The sequence below is a fragment of the Mauremys mutica genome, chromosome 1 (assembly GCF_020497125.1).
Source record: "Mauremys mutica isolate MM-2020 ecotype Southern chromosome 1, ASM2049712v1, whole genome shotgun sequence".
In the NCBI taxonomy this organism is placed as follows: domain Eukaryota; kingdom Metazoa; phylum Chordata; order Testudines; family Geoemydidae; genus Mauremys; species Mauremys mutica.
In genome coordinates, this window is record NC_059072.1 from 125,423,255 (window position 1) to 125,445,954 (window position 22,700).

At 43.6% G+C, this 22,700-nt stretch overlaps 1 protein-coding gene across 4 annotated transcripts in view; it reads left to right on the forward strand.

Annotated features, from left to right (window-relative positions):
- The first annotated feature begins 761 nt into the window (after positions 1-761).
- LOC123360610 (patatin-like phospholipase domain-containing protein 2) overlaps positions 762-22,700 on the forward strand; it is a 57,688-nt gene continuing 35,749 nt past the window's right edge. Inside the window, exons 1-2 of one of the 4 annotated variants that reach the window (XM_045001254.1) lie at positions 762-878; positions 10,094-10,229. In XM_045001254.1, the coding sequence (XP_044857189.1) occupies positions 10,178-10,229 (52 nt within the window). In that variant the 5' untranslated portion in view covers positions 762-878; positions 10,094-10,177. Of the gene's footprint in view, positions 1,437-3,642; positions 3,758-10,093; positions 10,230-13,155; positions 13,457-22,700 lie in introns of those variants that run through there. The other 3 variants (XM_045001253.1, XM_045001255.1, XM_045001252.1) reach the window with 3 other exon arrangements.

A 22,700-nucleotide genomic window follows, 5' to 3' on the forward strand; every position in this document is an offset into this window, starting at 1 on the left:
TGAGGGCCTGGCTCAGCAGAAAAATGTAAGGAAGCCTAGATTGGTGGAACAGGCAGGCTCAGTGGTACCCCAGTACATCAGTTAGCACCTGGGGGGGATGGGTAAACCCATCACAAGCTCAATACCCATCTTAGCCATACTAACACACAGGTGAAACAGACTGGTTTTCAGAAATGAATTTGTCAGTGCTCTGCTGAGGCCTAAAGCCTTGGAAAGAGGTTGCACCTGGTCTTCCAGTGTCACAGGGATTTTCAAATCTGGCCCTAAATTCCCATCTGCTATCCTATCATATGCTCATGAGGGCCCACAGGAATCCAGTTGTAAGCTCTAAAGGCTACTGTGACAATTTGGGGAGTCTATGTACAGTTTATGAGTTCTGTTTGATATGGGGGATATGTCCCTGTAATTAGGTCAGAGGGCAAACTTCATTTTTCTTGTCTTTGCTCCCCACTATATTGAGCTAAAACTCACAAGAAGCAATAGAATAAATTCATGCACCAGGTTAATAATAAAGAATTGTTAAACTTTGATCATTCATTTAAACTGAGCACCTTTGGACCAAGAAATGGCAGCTGCCCAGGCCAAATCAGTTTTTCAAGTCTAAACTCTAGGGTGGTAGTAACTTATTAAGCAATGAATCACCTGGCAAGGGATTTTCACCACCTGATGAGGCTGATAATGGAATCTCCTGATATCAGGTGTTGAAGATTATAAAAGAAAGGGGTTCAACCCTTTCCCCCACATGGGGGGGGGGGAAGGAGGATGGGATGTTTTGGATGAGAAGTCACGTACAGGAAAGTAGGAGAGGAAGGATACCATCCTCTATAGAAGACTCTGCCTATGCCTGAAAAATGCTCCAGAACAGTGAGGAAACTGAGGCAAGGAAATACACATACCCATTTGCTTTGTATTGAACTGTGTCTCTCTCTCATGATATCTAAGTGTTGTAGGAACACCAGGATTCTGTATGCTATGTATAACCTGTATGCCAAAAAGGTCTGTTACATTCCCCCTCTTTTGTCTCCTCTCCCTCTCTGAATACCTGTGGAGTGGCTTCCCCCCCAGAATTCTTGTGGAATGGATGGGCTGCTTGAACAGCTGGAAGATCGGAGGAGCTCCCAGGTAGATAAGGTCTGGGACTCTAATTAGGCAGCACTCACACACCCAATGCATGGACACTGTCCGAGGTGGAGTGTGATCAACCAGATGTGGCCAAGTCACCTCTAGTTGCAGGCCATGAGGAGCAAGTCCTTGAAAGGGAAAGGGGCCATGTGCTCAGGAGGGAACTCACAAGCTTGTACCTCCCGTAAAGGCCCTTTGCCGGGACTGCCTGCCTTGGGAAGACTTACCTTCATCGCACCATCCATCGCTGCGCTGTGGAACACTTACCCTGAAGGATCCTGACATCTCCAATGCTGCCTGTCCTGGGAGCATAAGTATGCGAGTGTGACACCCCCCTGCCCTTCTTTTGATCTTAGTTATCAGTATAATAAATGTGCTGCTTTCTGCCAAACTCTGGTAGGTCATTAGTCCTCCCTAAGCTTACTAGCTGGCCCAATTTGGGGTAACACTAAGTAAAGAGTAACTGTATTTAGAATCCTGTGCAAAGTCTGTCTGTTGGCTTTACCATCCTGTGTCGATGATAGGGGATCTGTGAACTCAGGGGTTGGAACTCTGGGAAAAGCTGTGCTTAAGCTACTAGGCCACTAGGGAGTCTGAGGAGGGGTCAGCATTGGTCCTGGGGGCCAAGGGCAGCTGGGTTGTATGGTGCCTTTATAACAAAGTGGTAACAGAGAGAGAGAGTCTGTACCTAGGAAATATGCCAGACAGGCCTAGGGGAGAAACCGTGTTAGAGCCTACTTAAGCCAAGGGAAACTTAAAACATATTAGTCCAATTTACCTGGTCCCAGCATCACAGCATGGGGCACGTCCAGCAGAGGCTATAATCATAGAATAGAATATCAGGGGTGGAAGGGACCTCAGGAGGTCATCGTATGTGTGTTTATAAGGTTGGGGGTTAGAGGGTGACTGCTATCACAACATGAAGAGCTTGAAATGTCTTTTGGTTTTTTAAATGAGATGGCTTTTCCCCCCTTAAGAATAAACTGGCAAAAGTCTACTGAGAATTCCCAAACTTCTTAAATGTGGATACTGTTGCTCTGAAAAACTCAAGTGGCTCATTTCATTTGTCCAGATAGGGACCTATTTTCCCCACAAACACCATGGGCTATTATACCTTGAATGATTTATCATATATTACTGGACTGAGCCATCAAGATTACACTGTACTCCCCCAGCATCCACTTAAGTAGCTTCCTACAAAATGGCAGTCTTTAAAAGCCATTATCTGAGACCACTTTGTTTGTTAATGTTTTGTTTTTCACTTGGATCAGTAATGTCTACCTTTGCACCTTAGGTCAGCAGATGACTGATCCTTTGCTATGTGGATCTGTATTTCATTTTATTTAACTTAAGTGTGCACTCCTCTAAAGTCCAAAGGGTATATGCCAAAACAAAATGCCCAACAAATTAAGATAAATGTGCAAAAAGGAAACCTATCCACCTGGATTATATTACTCCCTATCAACCCAGACAAAGAACTCACCCAGACAAAAATTTGTTGACTGTAGCCCATGTTTAAAGCCCACGGGAAGCAATGAAGCACTGAAAATGCCCTGCCTCCAGCCCCCTGCCAATTAAACCAGAGGGCTGTAAGTTTGAGCAGTGAGCACCACAAGCCTAATGAACAAAGCACTAAGTGGCTTAAAAGCAACACTTTAAATTGCACCTCAGTACAAATTGGGAGCCAGAGCAGGTCATGGAGCAGAGGTTGAAAATGTGCTTTCTGTGAGATGTTCCTCTGTACAAGCAAGCAGATGCATACTGCATTAGTTGTAGTTTCTGGGTGTGGATCTAGATAGAGTGTATTTCAACCCGTAGGCTCCAAAGGTATTGCATTACTATGTCAAGGTCTGCATCCAGGAGAAACCTTTATTTAGTGAGGTTGTGAAGCTGAGTTAAAACACTCCTAGCTACTGCTGCTCTGTGAGCTCCAGAAGCAGCTGACCTTCTAGATTAGTATTCTCACCTTTTATTACTCAGGTGCTCAGAAGGAGCCACACTCATCTCTGCCATTTCTGCTAGCTGATTGTGGTATATGGAAAATGGTCTTAAAATGGTGTCTTGTTGTTTTAAGTTGTAAGAGGCTTCCTGGTCATGCTTGCAGGCTAGTGGGCTCTGTAAGGAAATATGCAATCTGGGTCTTCAGCAGACAGTTTGTAACACTAGGTAGTGTTGTTGTAGTGTTGGCCCAGGATTTTAGAGAGACAAGGTGGGTGTGGTAATATTTTTTATAGGACCAGCTTCTGTTGGTGAGAGACATCCTTTTGAGCTTACACAGAGCTCTTCTTCAGGTCTGGGAAACTAACTCAAAGTGTCACTGCTAATTACAATATTTGAACAGATTGTTTAGCATAAAGAGGTTGATCCCTTGAAATCTGTTACACAAGATGAAGTGGCTCATTAACACTCCTCCAGTCATAGGGGGAAAGGAAGGTGTGGAGCAGCTGGGGAACATTGTTTGTAATAAGCCATAAATCCAGTGTCTGTATTCAGTTCATGATTTTTAGTGTTTACTAAAGTTATTAATTTAAGCTCCCAGCTCTTCTTTTGAAAGTGCTGTGCAGGTTTGGTTTGAGGATGGGAACTGAGAGGTCAGATGTAGAGTGACTGCTTTGTGAAAAGTGTTCACCCACAGGTAATTTATTTTTTTCATCATTTTCCTGTGTGAGCTCATTTAAGAGTGTTGTGATTGTCTGGTTTCACCCAACTAGTTGTTGGGGCATATAGTGCACTGGATGAGACATCACATGTTGTGAGAGGCATGCATAGGATCCATGATCTTGAAAGGTGTGTTGGCGGGGGTGGGGTGTGTGTCAATTACTGTAGCAGTGGAAATGTATCTGCGAGTTTTGCGTCTAGTTTAGACTTGACACTGCCAAAGGTCTGCTTTAGACTTAACTACTTTGAGGAATTTTGTTTGTCGGCAAACATCACTGTTTACACCCCCTTTCCCAGATCATTCATGAATATATTGAATAGCATAGGTCCTGGTAGAAATTCTTGGGGAGGAGGGGAGGCCTGCTATTTACCTCTCTAGTCTGAAAACTGACCATTTATTCCTACCCTTTGTTTCTTATGTTTTAACCAGTTACTGATGTATGAGATACCTTTTCTTCTTACCTCATAACTGCTTTCTTTGCTTAGGACCCTTTGGTGAGGGACCTTAGTTAGTCTTTCAGAAAGTCCAAGTATACTATATACGCTGGATAACCCTTGTCCATGTGTTTGTTGACCCCCTCAAAGAATTCTAATAGATGGGTGAGACATGCCTCACCACTTACAAAAGCTGTGACTTTTCCCCAACATTGTGTTCATCATTGCCCTCTGCTGGACTTTCTCCAATTTGTCTACAGAATGGACGTGGACAAATTGGAGAGAGTCCAGAGGAGGGCAACAAAAATGATGAGGGGGCTGGGGCACATGACTTATGAGGAGAGGTTGAGGGAACTGGGCTTATTTAGTCTGCAGAAGAGTGAGGGAGGATTTGATAGCAGCCTTCAACTACCTGAAAGGGGGTTCCAAAGAGGATGGAGCTAGGCTGTTCTCAGTGGTGGCAGATGATTAGAACAGTGGCTCTCAAACTTCAGTACTGGTGACCCCTTTCACATAGCAAGCCTCTGAGTGTGACCCCCTCTTATAAATTAAAACTACTTTTTAATATATTTACCATTATAAATACTAGAGGCAAAGTAGGGTTTGGGGTGGAGGTTGACACCTTGCAACCCACCATGTAATAACCTTGCAATCCCCTGAGGGGTCCTGACCCTCAGTTTGAGAACCCCTGTGATAGAACAAGAAGCAATGGTCTCAAGTTGCAGTGGGCGAGGTCTGGGTTGGATATTAGGAAACACTATTTCAGCAGGAGGGTGGTGAAGCACTGGAATGGGTTACTTAGAGAGGTGGTGGAATTTCCATCCTTAGAAGTTTTTAAGGCCCGGGTTGACAAAGCCCTGGCTGGGATGATTTGGTTGGTGTTGGTCCTGCTTTGATCAGGGGATTGGACTAGCTGACCTCCTGTGGTCTCTTTCAACCCTATGATTCTGTATCTGATAATTCTGTTCTTTACTATAGTTGCAACCAATTTGCCTGGTACTGAAGTTAGGCTTACAGGCCTGTAATTGCCAAGATCACCTCTTGAGCCTTTTAAAAAACAAACAAACCAGCACTACATTATCTATCCTCCAGTCATCTCATATACAGGCTAATTTAACCAATTACATATCACAGTTGGTAGTTCTGAAATTTCCTATCTGAGTTCCTTCAGAACCGCTGGGTTAAATACCATCTGGTCCTGATGACTTCTTATTTTATCAATTTGTTCCAAAACCTATTGTCATCTCAATCAGAGACAGTTCCTCATATTTGTCATCTATAAAGAATGACTCAGGTGTGGGATTTTCCCTCACATCCTCTGCAGTGGAGACCAACACAATTCATTTAGCTTCTCTGCAATGGTCTTATTTTCCCTGAGTGCTCCTTTAGCATCTGTCATCCATGGCCCCACTGACTGTTTGGTAGGCTTTGGATGCACATACAGTTTTTTGCTGTTTAGTTTGTTTTTTGCTAGTTGGTCTTCAAATTATTTTTGGCCTGCCTGCCAGCTGTATGGAAACTACTTAAAAACACCATAATAGAGGCTCAAACTAAATGTATACCCCCAAATAAAAAGTCAGCATGGCTAAACATTAAAGTAAAAGGGATGGCTAGAAGCAAAAAGGCATTTCCAGCTCTGCCACTAGCTTGCTGGGTGACCTTTGGTAAGTTACTTAACCTCTTTGTGCCTGTTTCCCTATCTGTAAAATGGGTAGAATGATCCTTAACTCCTTTTGTCAAGTGCTTTATGCAAGACTCTATATAAGAGCTATGGGTTATAATTATTCTCAAATCAAAGGTATTACAGACCAGGTGCTGATTTTCACAATGTTTCCAAGCAGGGACTATCACTACTTTGAGAGGATGGTATCCTTCCCTCTCAACATGAGGTAGATGAGCAGGATCCTGGCTAAGCTCTCACCCCACCCTTTTTGCCTGCTATCCATACCTACCTGTCCTTCCATCTCTGAGTGCAAAGGAGAACAGTCATATAACTCACTATACCAATCCATTCCTTCCCATTTAAATCATTATCTTTACCCTCAAAGCTCTTATATTGCACTTTCCTTTAGAGGATCTCAAAGCACTTCACAAATCATGCACTGCAGGTTTTCCTCTTAGCAGACTTTATAAGAATGTGAAAAACCCAGACCCCTGACTGATGTAGCTACACCCACAAATCCCCTATTGTAGATGCAGCTATGCTGATGGAAGAGAGCTTCTATTGACCTGGCTAACTTTGTTTGGGGAGGTTGTCCTACAGAGAGTAAAAACCCTTTCTGTCAGTGTATGTTGTTGGGGGTTATGCCAGTATAGTCTCCATAGTACAGACATACCATGTCTCCTAGTTTTAGGCTCCACTGCAATTCACAAAACTCCCACTCAGCTGCTGCGCAGCCCTGCAGGCTCTTAAACTCACTTGGCATTTACATTTTAGAACCTAATTTTTTTGCCTCTCTGGGTATATGTCCTGCTGCCTCACTGTAAGCATCTGGATGCTATCTCCTTCCTAAGCCCCAGTGAAATCCAGGTACTGAGAGAAGGTAGGTGGAGGAGCAGCTAGTTTCCCTGTGGTGCCTGATCTAGTAGGCTTACTGGATCAGATCCCATTATAATCTGGCTGCTGGAGGAGGTGGTAGTACCACCCACCTTCTAACTTTTAGCTCAGTGATTAGACCATTCACCCAGGACATGGGACCCAGGTTCAATTCCCCCCACTGCTTATTGGGGAGACATGAGACTGCTGTTAAGATTCTTTTCCAGGAGGGAGCCCTAACCACTGGGCTATGGGATATTCTGATGTGGGGCTCCCTCAGTCTCTCCTCTTGAATCTGTTCCATTGCAGATAAATAATGAAAGAATGATTGATTGGAGCACAGGAACTAGACCCTGGGTATCCCATCTCCCTGCTGAGTGCCCCAATCACTGGACTGTGGAATCATTCTCACCTTTTCTCTGGACCATTCACTTTCATTATGTATCCAAAGTGGAACAGCTTCTTCAGGAGAGACTGAGGGACCCCCTACATCATAATATCCCATAGCTCAGTGGGAACTCTCCGGAGAGGTGGGAGACCCAGTTCAAATCCTTTCTCACCATCAGGCAGATGAGGGAAACTGAACCTGGGTCTCCCATGTCCTGGATGAGTGCACTAAAAGTTATAGGATGGGTAGCCCCTCCCTCCCACTTAGCATGTAAGCCCTCTGACTCCAGGAGAGGGGTTCCCAGCTATGGATCACTGTCAGAGATAGGAACCTCCATGCAGTTCAGAGTTAGGTGCCCAACCCTGAGAGAGAGGTGGGGCTTAGGACACACTTCTCTCATCATCTCCCATTGGCTAGCTTAGACAGATTCCTGCCTAGAGTGCTGGCTTTTATGGATCACATTAAGCTCCCTATACAACGAGAGAGACACCTAATTCATGCTTTGTGGATCCCAGTGTTCTTCCTGTGATTTTTTTTTCTAGATACCTTAAAGTTACATGTTGCAACTCCTATGTCCTTTCATGGATCCAGGCCAAAATCATAGGCCCTGACTCCGTGGGTGCTCCAGGGGAAAAAAGAATAGTGGGTGTTGAGCACCCACTGGCAGCCAGCTCCTCCTTCTGCCCACTGATAGTCCCGCCAATCAGTGCCTCCCTCCCAGGGCCTCCCACTCGCCATGGATCAGCTGTTCTGTGATGTGCAGGAAGCACTGGGGGAGGGGGAGAAGCAATGGTGAGGCGCCCTTGGGAGGGGGCGGAACATGGCAGGAAGAGGTGGAGTGGGGGTGGGAAGAGGCAGGGTGGGTTTTTTTTTGGGGGGGGGGAGGTGGACTAGGGGCAGGAAGAGGCAGAGTGGGGGCAGGGCCTGGGGCAGAATTGGGCGGGTTGAGTACCCCCTGGCACATTAGAAAGTTGGTGCTTCTGGCCAAAATAATGGACAAATAGTATGACTTACTGACTTATGTGGCTGGACTAGTATTGTGTCAATGTTTGTTTGCAAAAGTTTATAGGGATGCACTAAGGTTTGCTAGCATACCAGTGTTTAGGAGTTAGAGCAAGAGACTAGAAGTCAGGATTCTTGGGTCACTGAGTTTTTATTAAATGACTTTGGGCCAGGTTTTCAAAGGTATTTATGTGCTTAAAGATGCAGATATGAATCTAGTGATGAAAATCTGGCCTTTACTCTTTCTATATTTTTCTCCATCTGTCAAATGTGGATAATACATGCCTGAGTGGACATTGTAAAAAGCAAATACTCACCAGCAACCGCACACCATACAACATAAACACTAACCCAGGAACCTATCCTTGCAACAAAGCCTGATGCCAGCTCTGTTCCCATATCTATTCAAGTGACACCATCATAGGACCTAATCACATCAGCCACGCCATCAGGGGCTCGTTCACCTGACAATCTACCAACGTGATATATGCCATCATGTGCCAGCAATGCCCCTCTGCCATGTACGTTGGCCAAACCGGACAGTCTCTACACAAAAGAATAAATGGACACAAATCTGATATCAGGAATCATAACATTCAAAAACCAGTGGGAGAACACTTCAACCTCTCTATAACCACTCAGTGACAGACTTGAAGATGGCAATTTTGCGCAAAAGAAAAAAAAACCCTTCAAAAACAGACTCCAAAGAGAGACTGCTGAACTCGAATTAATATGCAAATTAGATACAATTAACTTAGATTTAAACAGAGACTGGGAATGGTTGGGTCATTACACTAATTGAATCTATTTCCCTATGTTAAGTTCTCCTCACACCTTCTATGGGTCATCTCAATTATCACTTCAAAGGTTTTTTTTTCTCCTGCTGATGATAGCTCATCTCAATTGATTGGATTCTTCCAGTTGGTATGCATACTTCCACCTTTTCATGTTCTCTGTATGTATAAATATCTCCTGTATGTGTGTTCCATTCTATGCATCCGAAGAAGTGAGCTATAGCCCACGAAAGCTTATGCTGAAATAAATTTGTTAGTCTCTAAGGTGCCACAAGTACTCCTGTTCTTTTTTTAAAGATTCTTTGAGATCCTCAAAAGAAAAACACTATAGCAGTGCAAAGTAGTATGAGTTTCTTACTGTAACTTATTAATAAGTTCTTATGTTTTGTACAATGCCTGTTCTTAAAGCAATTCATGCAATACAAATGAATATATAAAGAACCACAATGTGTTCCTCTGAGCATCTAAGAGCCAGGATAATTGCAAAATCTGCACTTTCTTGTTTTCACAGAATGTATTTGTTAATGGGCTCTGCTGTAATATAGCAAGGTTTGTCTTCCATATCCACCTTTTCCTAACAATCTTTAAAAATATCTAAACATTTGCCTCTTTCTTTTGGCTTAACAGTAACAGTGTACAAAATTATCCTACTGTCTTATGTTGCCAAAATGTTAGACCATATCAAATTCTTATTAGATTTACACTTCCCTCCTTATTACTAATTGATACCAAATTTCCATTTATTGATTATATTATCTGTAGGACCATAGTGCTTAGGAGATCCAGTCATGTACCGGGACTCCACTTCCATTCTAAATTTTATCATATGTGGTCTGTGGCTACATGACCTTGGATTATGATCTCCTGAGATATTATAAACAAAACAGATTCAGAACAAGTCAGTAACACCCCAAATGCTGCAGGAAGTTGTGATGAGGGGACAGGCAACACTTTTCCCGCAATCTATAGCAAACCAGGACACTATTCCTACATGTTGCTGGGAGCCTTTGATGAAATGTAGAACTGTGGTTTCCAAGCCCTGACCTCTCTTTTTGGGTCACTAAAACCCATATGATGCTTTTTGTAAAAAGGAGTTAGTTTGGTTTCCTGGATAAAATCCAGTTTGAGTAATTACATTCTGTTCTGTCTACTTGGCAGGATACACTCTGACCACTAAAATACTGCAAAATAATTCAGACTGGAATATTAACATGACAGAAGACAGACTAAAGCTGAGATCTTATGCAACCCTTATGCAGGCAAACTCCCATTGAATTTCATGAGTACAACATAGGTAAGGGTCTCTGGTTTTGACTCAATATAAATAGTACATACTTATTCAGCCGAGACTGTGCATTGATTAGTATCATGAAGTAATTGGATCACAGCTTCATCAGGCTTAAGTTTCCAACTCCTCATAGATAATGAAGATTAGTGATTACTTTAGTCAAAAAGAGTAAGCCTGGATTCAGCCAGGTTCTACCAGAGTCTTAAGACTGTTCATTTTAAGTCTTTGTTACATAAAGGACCTGATTCAGTAATGTTAAAAAATCTTCCTTTTCATATTTCTTGTCTTTAAAATATTTTAATCTGGACCCAAACATATGAAACAATGACTCCCATTGAACTCTTTCTATACTCTGAATGGAAAACATTCAGGCTGGCTGGCTGCTGCAGTTTTGTTTCCACGATGAAGAGTGCACAGTGTCCTGTGTCCTCATTTGACATATGAGCCCAAATTTGCAAAGATGCCCACTTTCATACCCTGGGAAGATGTATTTGGGAAAAGTATGAGATCCCCTGGGATTGACTGAGGTTTGGGGAAATATTTTCTGGGATAACTCTTGTTTTCTGCCTTTGCCTCAATGTTGGAATAATTACTAAATTATACAATGTAAGCATGCAAGTCAAGTATACAGTTCTTGCCTTAACTTACAGTCTAAGGCCCTGTTCCTACAATCCATACTCATGTGATCAATCCCATTGATTTCCCCCCTGTGAATGGGTTGCAGGCCTGATCCCCAAATATACACATGAATGCTGACAACAAAGGAAGGGCATGTGCTTGTGAGACTAGAAGACCAGGATTTACAGTGGTTGATCCATCTCTCACTGGTTCATGTCAAACATATATTTTTGTGAGTTTATAAACTAAAGGCTTCATCTACTTATACCCTACCAAATTCAATTTTGATCAATTTCATGTTCGTGGGATTTTGAAAATAGTAAATTTCATGATTTCAGCTATTTAAATATGAAATTTCATGGTGTGGTAATTTTAGAGGTCCTGATCCAAAAAAGGAGTTGTGGGAGGGTCTCAAGGTTATTTTAGTGGGGGTTGCAGTACAGTTACCTTTTACTTCTGTGCTGCTGCTGGTGGTGGCCCTGCCTTCAGAACTGGACAGCTGGAGAACAGCAGCTGCTGGCTGGGAGCTACCACCAGCAGCAGCAGCGCAGAAGTAAGGATGGTATAGTATTGCCACCGTTACTTCTGTGCTACTGCTGGCAGGGCATTGCCTTCAGAGCTAGGTGCTCAGCTAAGAGCCACTGCTCTCCAGCCGCCCAGATCTGAAGACAGCACAGAAGGGTGACAGTACTCTGATCCTCAACCCTCTTTTGGGTCAGGACTCCCAATTTGAGAAACACTAGTCTCCCCCTCTGAAATCTGTATAGTATAGGGTAAAAGCACACAAAATACCAGATTTCATGGACTGAAATCTAGTCTTCCCCCATGACTTATTTTTCATGGCTGTGAATTTGGTAGGGCCCTACTCATGGTTATAGGAACTATGCTTGGTAGTAACTACCACCCCCCTCAAGCATCATCCAATCCAGAGCTCCTCCTGGGTTGGGGGTGGCACTGTACTCAGGACTATCCTTAGAGGCACAAACTAGCCCTAACCTCTGAGGAAAATGAGCAGGCAGATGGGAAAACTGAAATGATTCTCCTCTAGAGTTTGACCCAAGACCTGTCTAGTCACTTTCTTTCCCTGAAATATAACAAAAAAGACCCCAAGTATTAAACACCCTTTTCTGATATAAATACCATTGATAAACTCTCCATGCATATTGCCTTTTCTCCCTGCCTGTCTGAATTAATTTGTGGTGAAGTCTGTCATTCTTCAGTAATATTTGTAAAAGGTTTTCTTATTGTTTTAGTGATGATATAAAAAGGAATATATCCAGTACAAAGGCATGTACTGGATTCCTAGAGAGACTTCACAAAATATTGTTCACATAAAATTGCTAGAAAACTGCTCTTAAAAACTAGCCATTTGTGCACTTAAAATGGTTGAGCACTAATCTGCACTGTACAAAGGTAGGAATGGTCAGGGCTGAGGGGTCTGTCTGGGTGGAAGGTAGGGAGTTTTCAATGCAGGAGGGCAGCGGTGGGAGGGTGGTCTCAAAAGGAAGAGGGAGATAAGGAGTGAATAAATGGGAGCACTGCTGTGAGCAGGGAGTGAGTGGATGGGAGTGCTGCAGTGGGGTAGGGGTAATAAGTGGCAGGGGGTGGGCTTGGAAAGAGTGAGGGGGAGTTAGGAGGGGGTCCTTGGGGTCAGGGAGCAGATAGACCAGTCTCTGGGTGTGTGGGGATGGGTCAGGGTGAGAGGAAGGCACGGAGTTTGGTAGGGTAACCAGCTGTCCCAATTTTATAGGATATTCAGAGCTTTTTCTTACATAGATGCCTATTAGCCCCCCCCCATCCTGGTTTTTCACATTTTCCATCTGGTCCCCCTAGAGTGAGGGGCTGGGCGGGGGTTGGCGGCGGGGAACAGGTGCAGCGGTAGCTGGGGGTAGAGAGGAGGCGGATGGTCTCTTGAGGTGTGGGGGGAGGGGAGGTCACAGGGGGCGGGTAGCTGCAGCGGGGGCAGGGCGGAAAGAGGGGGGAGCCCCGGCACCAGCAGGGGCAGGCGGCGGCGGGGGGAGCCGGGTGAAGCGGCAGGACAGACGCCTGCGCGAGGCGGGCACGTCGGAACGGGAGCGGAGCGCGCACAGGGTCACCGCGCGGCAGCCACCTCGCCCCGCCCTAGAGCCCGGCCGGGGGCAGCGCAGGACAGCGAGCGCGCGCTCGGGACCTTGCTGTTACCTCCGGAGGGCTGGCCGGGGGAGGGGGGGGGCTGCTATTTGCATATCCCCGCTGATTGGCTGGGGCTCCTGGTGCCATCCCGGCCGCTCCCCGCGGATGTCGCTAGGGCCCTTTAAGTAACCGGCCGGCGAGCGCTGCCGGCTCCAGCGGTTCTGTCGCCTCAGCCGCCGCCAAGCGGCCGCTCATTGTGACCCGGCCGCTGTCGAGTCCGCGCGCCAACCCCCCCCGCCCTTCCTCGCGCGCAGGGATGTTTGACCGCGAGCGCGGCTGGAGCGTCTCCTTCGCCGGCTGCGGCTTCCTGGGCGTCTATCACATCGGGGCGGCCACCTGCCTGCAGGAGCGCGCCCCGCACCTCGTCCGCGACGCCCGCAAGATCTTCGGCGCCTCGGCCGGGGCCCTCGCCGGCGCCGTCCTGGTCGGAGGCGGCTCTCTGGGTGCGTCACCCCCGCCCCTCACCGGCCCGGGATGCGGGGGGGGGGGGCGGATGCATCCGGGACTCGGCGGCGGGGGGGTCCGTGGCACTGTCGGGGTGAGGGTCCCCAGGGAGGTCTGAGCAGAGTCTGTTTGTGTCACTGACAGAACCACCCCATCGTGTCAAAAGCGCGCGGGGGTCGGGGGGGGGCGGGGGATGGAAACTCTTGTGCCCAATTCAGCTGGTCAGCAAATTGTTTCCGAAAAAGTGGCCGGTCTGGACTAGCTCTAGGACCTGTGTAAGGACCTGTCTGCGCCGGGAAAACTCCCCGGCGGCATCCTTCTCCATAGATTTTAAGACTCCGGGAGTGTTGCTCTGAGTTGTCTGTAGCATCGGTTGGAAGGGATGGAAATAGCCACACGAGCTGCTGCTGCTGCTGCTGTTCTTGTTCAGACTGTGGCCAGGCTCGGTCATTGCTGAGGTTCCCGCTCTGTTATTGCTTTTCTCTGCCATTCTGAATTTACGAATGACAGCCCGGGCAGCTACAGCACAGCTTGTATCTGTGTTATGCTGGGAGTCCGAGGCAAATCAGCCAATCACCACCTTTCCTCCACAGCACTTGCATCCAAAAATTTCACAGGTTGTATGCGGGAGACTGCACAGATGATAGATTACTTGATCTATCGGTAATCTACCGGTACAAATAAACTGCCGCCGGTACAAATAAACACAAATCTCCCAGCATAATGCTCCAGAAACAGATCAACAATACAAGACACAGTAACCACAAACACATACACACCCTCACTGCAGCACACATCCCTTATTCACAATCTTCACAAATCTAGGCAGATCTCCCAGTTTAACGCCACCCAGGCGCAATAACCCCCAAATTACATACATTTCAGCTTCAGTGTGAAGCGGTGGAAACAGCTACAGGCATGGTTGAGAGTTGGTTTTGTTTAGAATATCACCATGTTCAATCATCACTGGGGTTTGTGATCTGTCACCGTTCAGTTTTAAAGTTTTCAGACATTTTTGCTTTTTTAAAATTGTTTTATTTATGATGTTACAAATTACACCCTTGTGGGACAGCACTTGTTCTGAAGTAAGAGTGGCATTTTTACAGTTTGTCACTTCGGAAGCAGTGTAAGATAACTAAACTTGGAAAAGACACTCTTATTCCAGAATAAAAGCATCTATATGTTGAGTCATACTAGTATAACTAGATGTATAGTTATATCAGTATAATTATGCTGGTAAAATTTCCCATGTAGTTACCTTCTAAATATGTGTGTGTATGAATATAATACACACATATATATCTCCATTGGGAGACACTTCTAAAAACTTGCTTTAAAATTAATCCTAAAGGAGAGGACTCTCCTTCTTGAATGAATGAGACCTTCAAGGATTTTAAAGTCTTCTAATATTCTTTTTTCTCTTTAGGGGTTAGAGGAATTTAAAAGATTTGAGTCCATATATGGTGCAGAGAGGAAAAAGTCAGCTGAAAAATAGAATATTTGTCAGAACCTCAAAGCCTCAGGGAATGTGCTCATCAGCTACTCTATATACACCATTCTGCAGCTGGTATTTTCAATTGCTAAATATATTGTGACACAATAAGAGGTGCTGTGAGTAGCACCTAAATACTGCAGTGGCTGGTACCAAAAAAAGAGGGGTGTGTGTGAGTGACTTTCATGCATATTTCCTTTCTAAGAGTTACACTCTTGTTTCTCCTTGTGGCTTAATCCTATAGTTGTCATTGGCTTCAATGACAAGACTTTCCTAGGCCTGGTCTACACTACGCGTTTAAACCGAATTTAGCAGCGTTAAACCGATTTAACCCTGCACCCGTCCACACAATGAGGCCCTTTATATCGATATAAAGGGCTCTTTAAACCGGTTCTGTACTCCTCCCCGACGAGAGGAGTAGCGCTGAAATCGGTATTGCCATGTTGGATTAGGGTTAGTGTGGCCGCAAATCGATGGTATTGGCCTCTGGGCGGTATCCCACAGTGCACCACTGTGACCACTCTGGAAAGCAATCTGAACTCGGATGCACTGGCCAGGTAGACAGGAAAAGCCCCGCGAACTTTTGAATTTCATTTCCTGTTTGCCCAGCGTGGAGCTCTGATCAGCACCAGGGCCAGCTTTAGGAAGTCACTGCGGGGCCCAATTCGAACAGTTTCGACGGAGTCCTAGCAGGGATGACTTTAAAAAAAAATGTAAAAAAACACGTGGGGCTTGTACTCACCGGGCGGTGCTCTGAGTCTTCGGCAGCGGGTCCTTCACTCGCTCCAGGTCTTCAGCAGCACTGAAGGACCCGCTGCCGAAGTGCCGCTGAAGACCCAAAGCGCTGCCAGGTGAGTAAAAATTAAAAAGGCGCCTCTAGCCAGGGAAGGGATTCTCACTGGGCGCGGGGCCCTCTTAGGCACGGGGCCCGATTCGGGGGAATTGGTGGAATAGGCCTAAAGCCGGCCCTGATCAGCACAGGTGGCGATGCAGTCCCAAATCCAAAAAGAGCTCCAGCATGGACCGTACGGGAGATACTGGATACTGGATACTAGATCTGATCGCTGTATGGGGAGACAAATCTGTTCTATCAGAGCTCCGTTACAGAAGACGAAATGACAAAGCATTTGAAAAAATCTCCAGGCTATGATAGACAGAGGCCACAGCAGGGATTCAGCACAGTGCTGCGTGAGAAGCATAACGGAAAGCCAAAGAATCAAATGGATGCTCATGGAGGGAGGGATGGGGTACTGAGGACTCCAGCTATCCCACAGTCCCTGCAGTCTCCGAAAAGCATTTGCATTCTTGGCTGGGCTCCAAATGCCTGAAGGGTCAAAAACATTTTCCTGGGTGTTTCAGGGTGTATGTCATCAATTTACACCCTTCCCCCCCCAAAAAGAAAAGGGAAAAAAATCGTTTCTCACCTTTTTTTCAGTGTCACCCTATGTCTACTGCATGCTGCTGATAGATGGGGTATTGCAGCGCTAAACAGCAGCATCCTCTACCCTCCCCGGTGGCAGACAGTATGGTACAAAAGGACTGGTATCCGTCCTCGTCATCATCCTGTGAGTGCTCCTGGCTGGCCTCAGTGAGGTCTGCCGGGGGCGCCTGGGTAAAAATAGGAATGACTCCTGGTCATTCCCAGCAGATGGTGCAGAACGGCTGGTCCTCATCATAGCAACTGGGGGATGAGCTCCATCAGCCCCCCCCCATTATGTCTAAAGAAAAGATTCTGTACTGCCTGGACTATCATAGCAGCGGAAGGCTGGTCTCCTCTCCCCCCCCTTAATGTCCTGCCTGGACTATCATAGCAGCTGGAGGCTTCCTCCCCCTCATTTTATCTCACTAAAAAGTCTGTGTTTCTTATTCCTGCATTCTTTATTACTTCATCACACAAATGGGGGGACACTGCCACGGTAGCCCAGGAGGGTTGGGGGAGGAGGGAAGCAACGGGTGGGGTTGTTGCAGGGGCACCCCCTAGAATGGCATGCAGCTCATCATTTCTGCAGGATCTCTGGGGCTCTGACACGGAGCAGCTGTGCTCTCAGGTTCTCTAGTACACTTGCCCCATATTCTAGGCTGGACTGACTCTATTTTTAGACAAAACATAGGAAGGGAATGACCCGGGGACTCATTCCATTTTTGCCTATGCGCCCCCGGCCGACCTCAGCGAGGCCAGCCAGGAGCACCCATGATAGCAGCAGACAGTACAGAACGACTGATAACCGTCATCTCATTGCCAATTAACAATGGGAGACGGTGCAATATGACTGGTAACCATCTCTGCTATCTTGCAAAGGCAAATGAATGCTGCTGTGTAGCAGTGCAGTACCGCATCTGTCAGCAGCATCCAGTACACATACAGTGACAAAAGGCAAAACGGGCTCCATGATTGCCATGCTATGGCGTCTGCCAGGGCAATCCAGGGAAAAAGGGCGCGAAATGATTGTCTGCTGTTGCTTTCCCGGAGGAAGGATTGAGTGACGACATTTACCCATTATCACCCGCGACACTGTTTTTCCATTGGAATCTCAACCCAGAATTCCAATGGGCAGGGGAAACTGCGTGAACTATGGGATAGCTACGGGATAGCTACCCACAGTGCAACGCTCTGGAAATCGACGCTAGCCTCGGTACATGGACTCACACCACCGAATTAATGTGCTTAGTGTGGCTGCGTGCACTCGACTTTATACAATCTGTTTTACAAAACCAGTTTATGTAAAATCGGAATAATCCCGTAGTGTAGACATACCCCTAGTGACTTCAGGGAGAACATATCTGGGCCAAAGTCTTTTACTCCTTAACCCCAAAATAATAATAATAATAAAAACATAGAAAAACTGAATACTGTAGGAAGAGCAGGAGGTAGCTGAAACTCTAGTTCTGTTCCCTCCACCTTCCTCCTACTCACCTGTCAACCAAAGCAGAAATATTGAGCGTTTGAATTAATTCTCATTTGCTCCTTCTGTCTTAGGTAGAGGTGACTCACTTTTTCTATAATTCTCTTTGACTGACTCTATCTAAGGGTTTCAGTTAGCTTTAATGTGCTTTCTCTAAAGCTTCTCCATTCTTGGGGTAGGGTTTAGAGAGTTAAGGTCAGAGCTTAGGCTAGCTTTAACGTGCTTTTCTGCCTTAGTCAGCTCTCAGTGCTCAAATAGCGTTAGGAGCACGTGATTAGAAATACTTTTTTTTGTTGTTGTTTTTGATGTTTTAGTACACCTCTACCCCAATATAATGCTGTCCTTGGGAGCCAAAAAATCTTACCGTGTTATAGGTGAAACCGCGCTATATTGAACTTGCTTTGATCCACCAGAGTGCGCAGCCCTGCCCCCCCCCCCCCGCACCCTCCTGGAGCACTGTTTTACTGTGTTATATCCGAATTCGTGTTATAGTGGGTCGCGTTATATCGGGGTAGAGGTGTATATGTCCAGTTCTAGGTTGAACATATACTTAAAGCTGGGATGGATAACAATCAATAATTTTCTGAAAAAAATAAAGAATAAATTGATTTTTTAAATTTAAATTAAATACAGATTTGTTTTTAAGAACAAACTTATTTAAAGTTAAATTTGAAATTACAGCCTATGTTAAGGCCTTAACTTAATATAATCTATTTAAATCATTTACTTTAAATAAACAATATTAAGCAATGCATGTTTTCTGAAATTTTTAAGAAAGTCTGGGCACTGCACTGATGGAAGTCACAGTCTAAGTGCATGGAACCAGGGCTTGTTGAATGAAGTGCTAAATCAGCTTTTGGAGATTAGTAGCCTGTTCTGCAGTTGCAGAGAGACATTCTTCATTTCATTTTATTCAACAACTTCAGTTCAGTGATTAGCTCATTCAAAGTTGAGAACCAAATGGGAGTTGAAAAACAGGAATGTTTGTTTTCCTCTTGTGGTCGGTGTATAAAAGCTATGCCTGAGATGAGATCTGTTACTCCTAACAATCTTGAAGGGGACTAGAAACAATCAATCCAATTAACTAATTAATAAATTTAGTTTTATATGCAAAACATACTTTGATAAACTTTTTATACCATTTATGTATCCAGCACATTTAAGATAGTTTTAACTAATAAAAAAATTTAAATGCTGGTTTTGTTCATTTTTAATTGACTTCAAATTTCCATCCAAATATAGCTTGACACAAACCACAAGTGGGGAAAAAAAGAATAAAAAAAAATCTTATAGTGTATAAGAAAGGCATCAGTTGCCATTTTCCAATGTAATAAAATATGTAAAAATTAAGAATTGAATAAATGTAAGTTAAGCTATATAATTATTTAAATAAATATGTTCTCCTGGGTAGCAAAAAGAAGCACTAAATTTAGTGTAAAGACTATATTTAGTTGCAAAGCAGCATTTTAATGGTTACCAACCAATGAGAATCATCCTTTTTTTAGGACAATAACTAAAAGTACAAATGCAAAACAAGATTAAAATTGACTTGAATAATTGTGATTTAAATTGTTTGATTTAAATCAATCCATCCTGCTTAAAGCAGTCTAGGAAAATGGGCTGACTTTAGAAAAGGCTGTTGGTGTAGTTTTATATAAAAAAGAAACTTGTACATTTTTTTACCCCATGTCAAAATTCTGTCTTCCCCTGTGAAATAGAGTGCCAATTTCAGAATCCATTAGCTTTAACATGGTATATGCTATGATCATTTGCTAAAATATTAATTCTTGTATACAAATGCTTTTGGTTATTCTGTTTGAAAAGTATGTTCTATAACTAGAAATGTTACTCATCATGAGTAGGTGACAGATTTTTAGTCCCTTGTAGAACAATTCATAATTACTAGTCATTAAGCTGAGGAGACACTTCTCTTATAAGCCCATATATTCAGGTGTCTCTTACTTTTTTGAAGCAGGAGGAAAACTATATTTCTCTGTGATTCTTCTTATTTTATTTTGCATTGTGTGGCCTTGTAAGAGAAATGGTGTAATAATGGGATATCAGTCTTTTTGAAAAGAGAAAATAAGGGTCTTTAAAAATTGTACAGTTCATGGGCAATACTTGATTTCACACATTTAGTACAGTGAGGTTCTCCAAGTAAGTGCGTGCACAATTGTATATCAGTAGTACCACATAGATGCATTTCACTAAGTGGGGATTTACCTCATTAGTACTTTTTATGCCCACCATTTGGGAACCTTCCCATCTAGTTTCTCCCTTAATGGCAAAATATTTATTTATAGGTTTCCCAATGTTTACTACTTATATTATGTTTAAGTAATGTGAACGTCTTGTATATAAGTTGAGTAAACTTTTATTGATTTAAATTCCTAGGTTAACTTGCATTCTAATGAGTAGTTTAACTTCCTTTATGGAAGTGAAGCCAGGGAGAAGGGCAAATGTCAATCTGATATTGATGAATAGCAGCCCTAATAAACAGTTGGTTTTCAGCCCTGTGAGTGGACAAGAAGGATGAGTTGAGCCTCAGGTGACTTGTGGTATGACTGATTACTTGACACTAGAGATAAGGTTACTGCAGGCCATTGACCTGCTCAAATTTCTGCTCTACAGGGGCAAGGTGGGAGAGGAAACCCAGACCAAAGATGTTTGCAAAATATTTCAGAAGTGTGAGAATTTAAACAAAAAATTGAATGATGCTTTGGATTTAGAATACTCCAGTAAGAGCAGAAATCCAAGTTTATATGTCTGTTTAGAAACTTTTAGTTTGCAAAGAAGTGTTTGTTTTTCAGATGTTGTTTCTCTCACTGAAAGTGGAACTCTTTTGACAGCTATTTTTTGTGTGTGTTGTGGGTTGTTTGTTTTTTGTACAACAGACTACAATGTTTCATTAATACTAAGACTAATATTACTGGCAAACTGGTAATTAATTTGAGTCACTCTACACTTAGGACAAGATTTTCAAAAGTGAGTAATGATTTTGGATCCCAGATTGATATCTTAAATGGGCCAGATTTTCAAAAAGTGCAAAAGACTCAACTTCAGTAAATCAGACTTCAGGAAAACTAAGAGATCTAATATTGATACACACAAATTGAGTTGCTTAAAATCACTAATTGCTTCTGATCATCGTGGCCACAGTGTGAATCTTATAGCTTGTCACTTTAAACAATTTGTGTGGAGTAATGTACATCTGCCCTTGAGTACAAGGCTGAAAGTCTGAAGATTTATGTTCTGCCATTTCTGTTGTGGGTTAGGCAGGGTGGATTTGATCAGGAAGACTCGATTTTAATCATGGATTTCTACATGAGTGCATTCTTGTTGGTTGTTATAACCTTAATACATATTCTTCACAACTCTGAGATAGATGTAGCCCAAACTGGTCTCTTTTACGGCCTGCTACCATTACAGGTTTTTCCCTTCTAGTGAGAGAATGGTATGGTAGATCTCAAATCAATGAAGGCTACACTCAAAGACCTCAAAACTTCTGGAATATGCTGCTCAGTTTCACTTCTGTTTCTACTGCCTGTCCCTCCCTTCTCACATTTATCTCCAGACTTCTCCTTGTCCAGATCTGTTCCACCCCCAACAATTTCTATACATTGAACTTTCTGAAACTTTGCACTTTTAGAGAGAGGTAAGGGACTGACTGTGTGTACACAAATTTGCAGAGGGAAAATAGGGTTGAGGTCTGTTATTTCTCACCTCTATATATTATTCATTTATTTAAAAACATTTTTGCTGTTAACAAGCATGTTATCTCTGGAGACACAAATCCACAGTTTGAGAACTGCAAAACTAAGCATCTCTGACTGAGCACTGAATGCCATTGAGTAGATAGAAAGATTAACCTAAATACTGGTAATCTATACAAAAGCCTCTGGAACCCCATAAGATTGGGTCCCTGATCCATGAACTATTGGAACATTTACAAAACTTTTCTTAAACATTGCATTAATATATTGTCTCATACTATAGAATTTATAATCCGTATTCCATGATGAGATATCTTTGAGCTATAATGTATATCAGGGGTCGGCAACCTTTCGGAAGTGGTGTGCCGAGTCTTCATTTATTCACTCTAATTTAAGGTTTTGCATGCCAGTAATACATTTTAACATTTTTAAAAGGTCTCTTTCTATAAGTCTATAATATATAACTAAACTATTGTTGTATGTAAAGTAAATAAGGCTTTTAAAATGTTTAAGAAGCTTCATTTAAAATTAAATTAAAATGCAGAGCCCCCTGGACTGGCAGCCAGGACCTGGGAAGCATGAGTGCCACTGAAAATCAGTTCGCGTGCTGCCTTCGGCACCCGTGCCATAGGTTGCCTACCCCTGATGTATATAATTAAAACTATCTTTTAGATATGCTTTTTGAGGAAAAAACTTTTTATAAATAAAATCAGATTTTTTTTATTTAAATCTGATTTTATTTATAAAAAGTTTTTTTCCTCAAAAAGCATATCTAAAAGATAGTTTTAATTATTGATTTTTATCACCCTGGGGCTAGGTCACTTAGGACCTAATTTTCAGAGGTAGTGGACACCACAAACTTCACAATAAAAGTTTGATTGCTCAGGACCTGTGGAAAATCAGACCTCAACCTTATTCTGTCTGCTGCCACACTTGCAAAATAGTGTTTGCTTAGGTTGGATCCTGCAACTATATCTCTGTAGTTGGATCCCTGTGCACATAGGAAGCCCTGTTACCTGCAGCACTTCTGAACACACACAATAAGATGTGTGTCCACCTATTCAAGATGAGTAGTCTGCCATCAATGTGTTTTGAATTGACTGTGGTTTTGCTGTCTTTGTGATATGAAACTTCA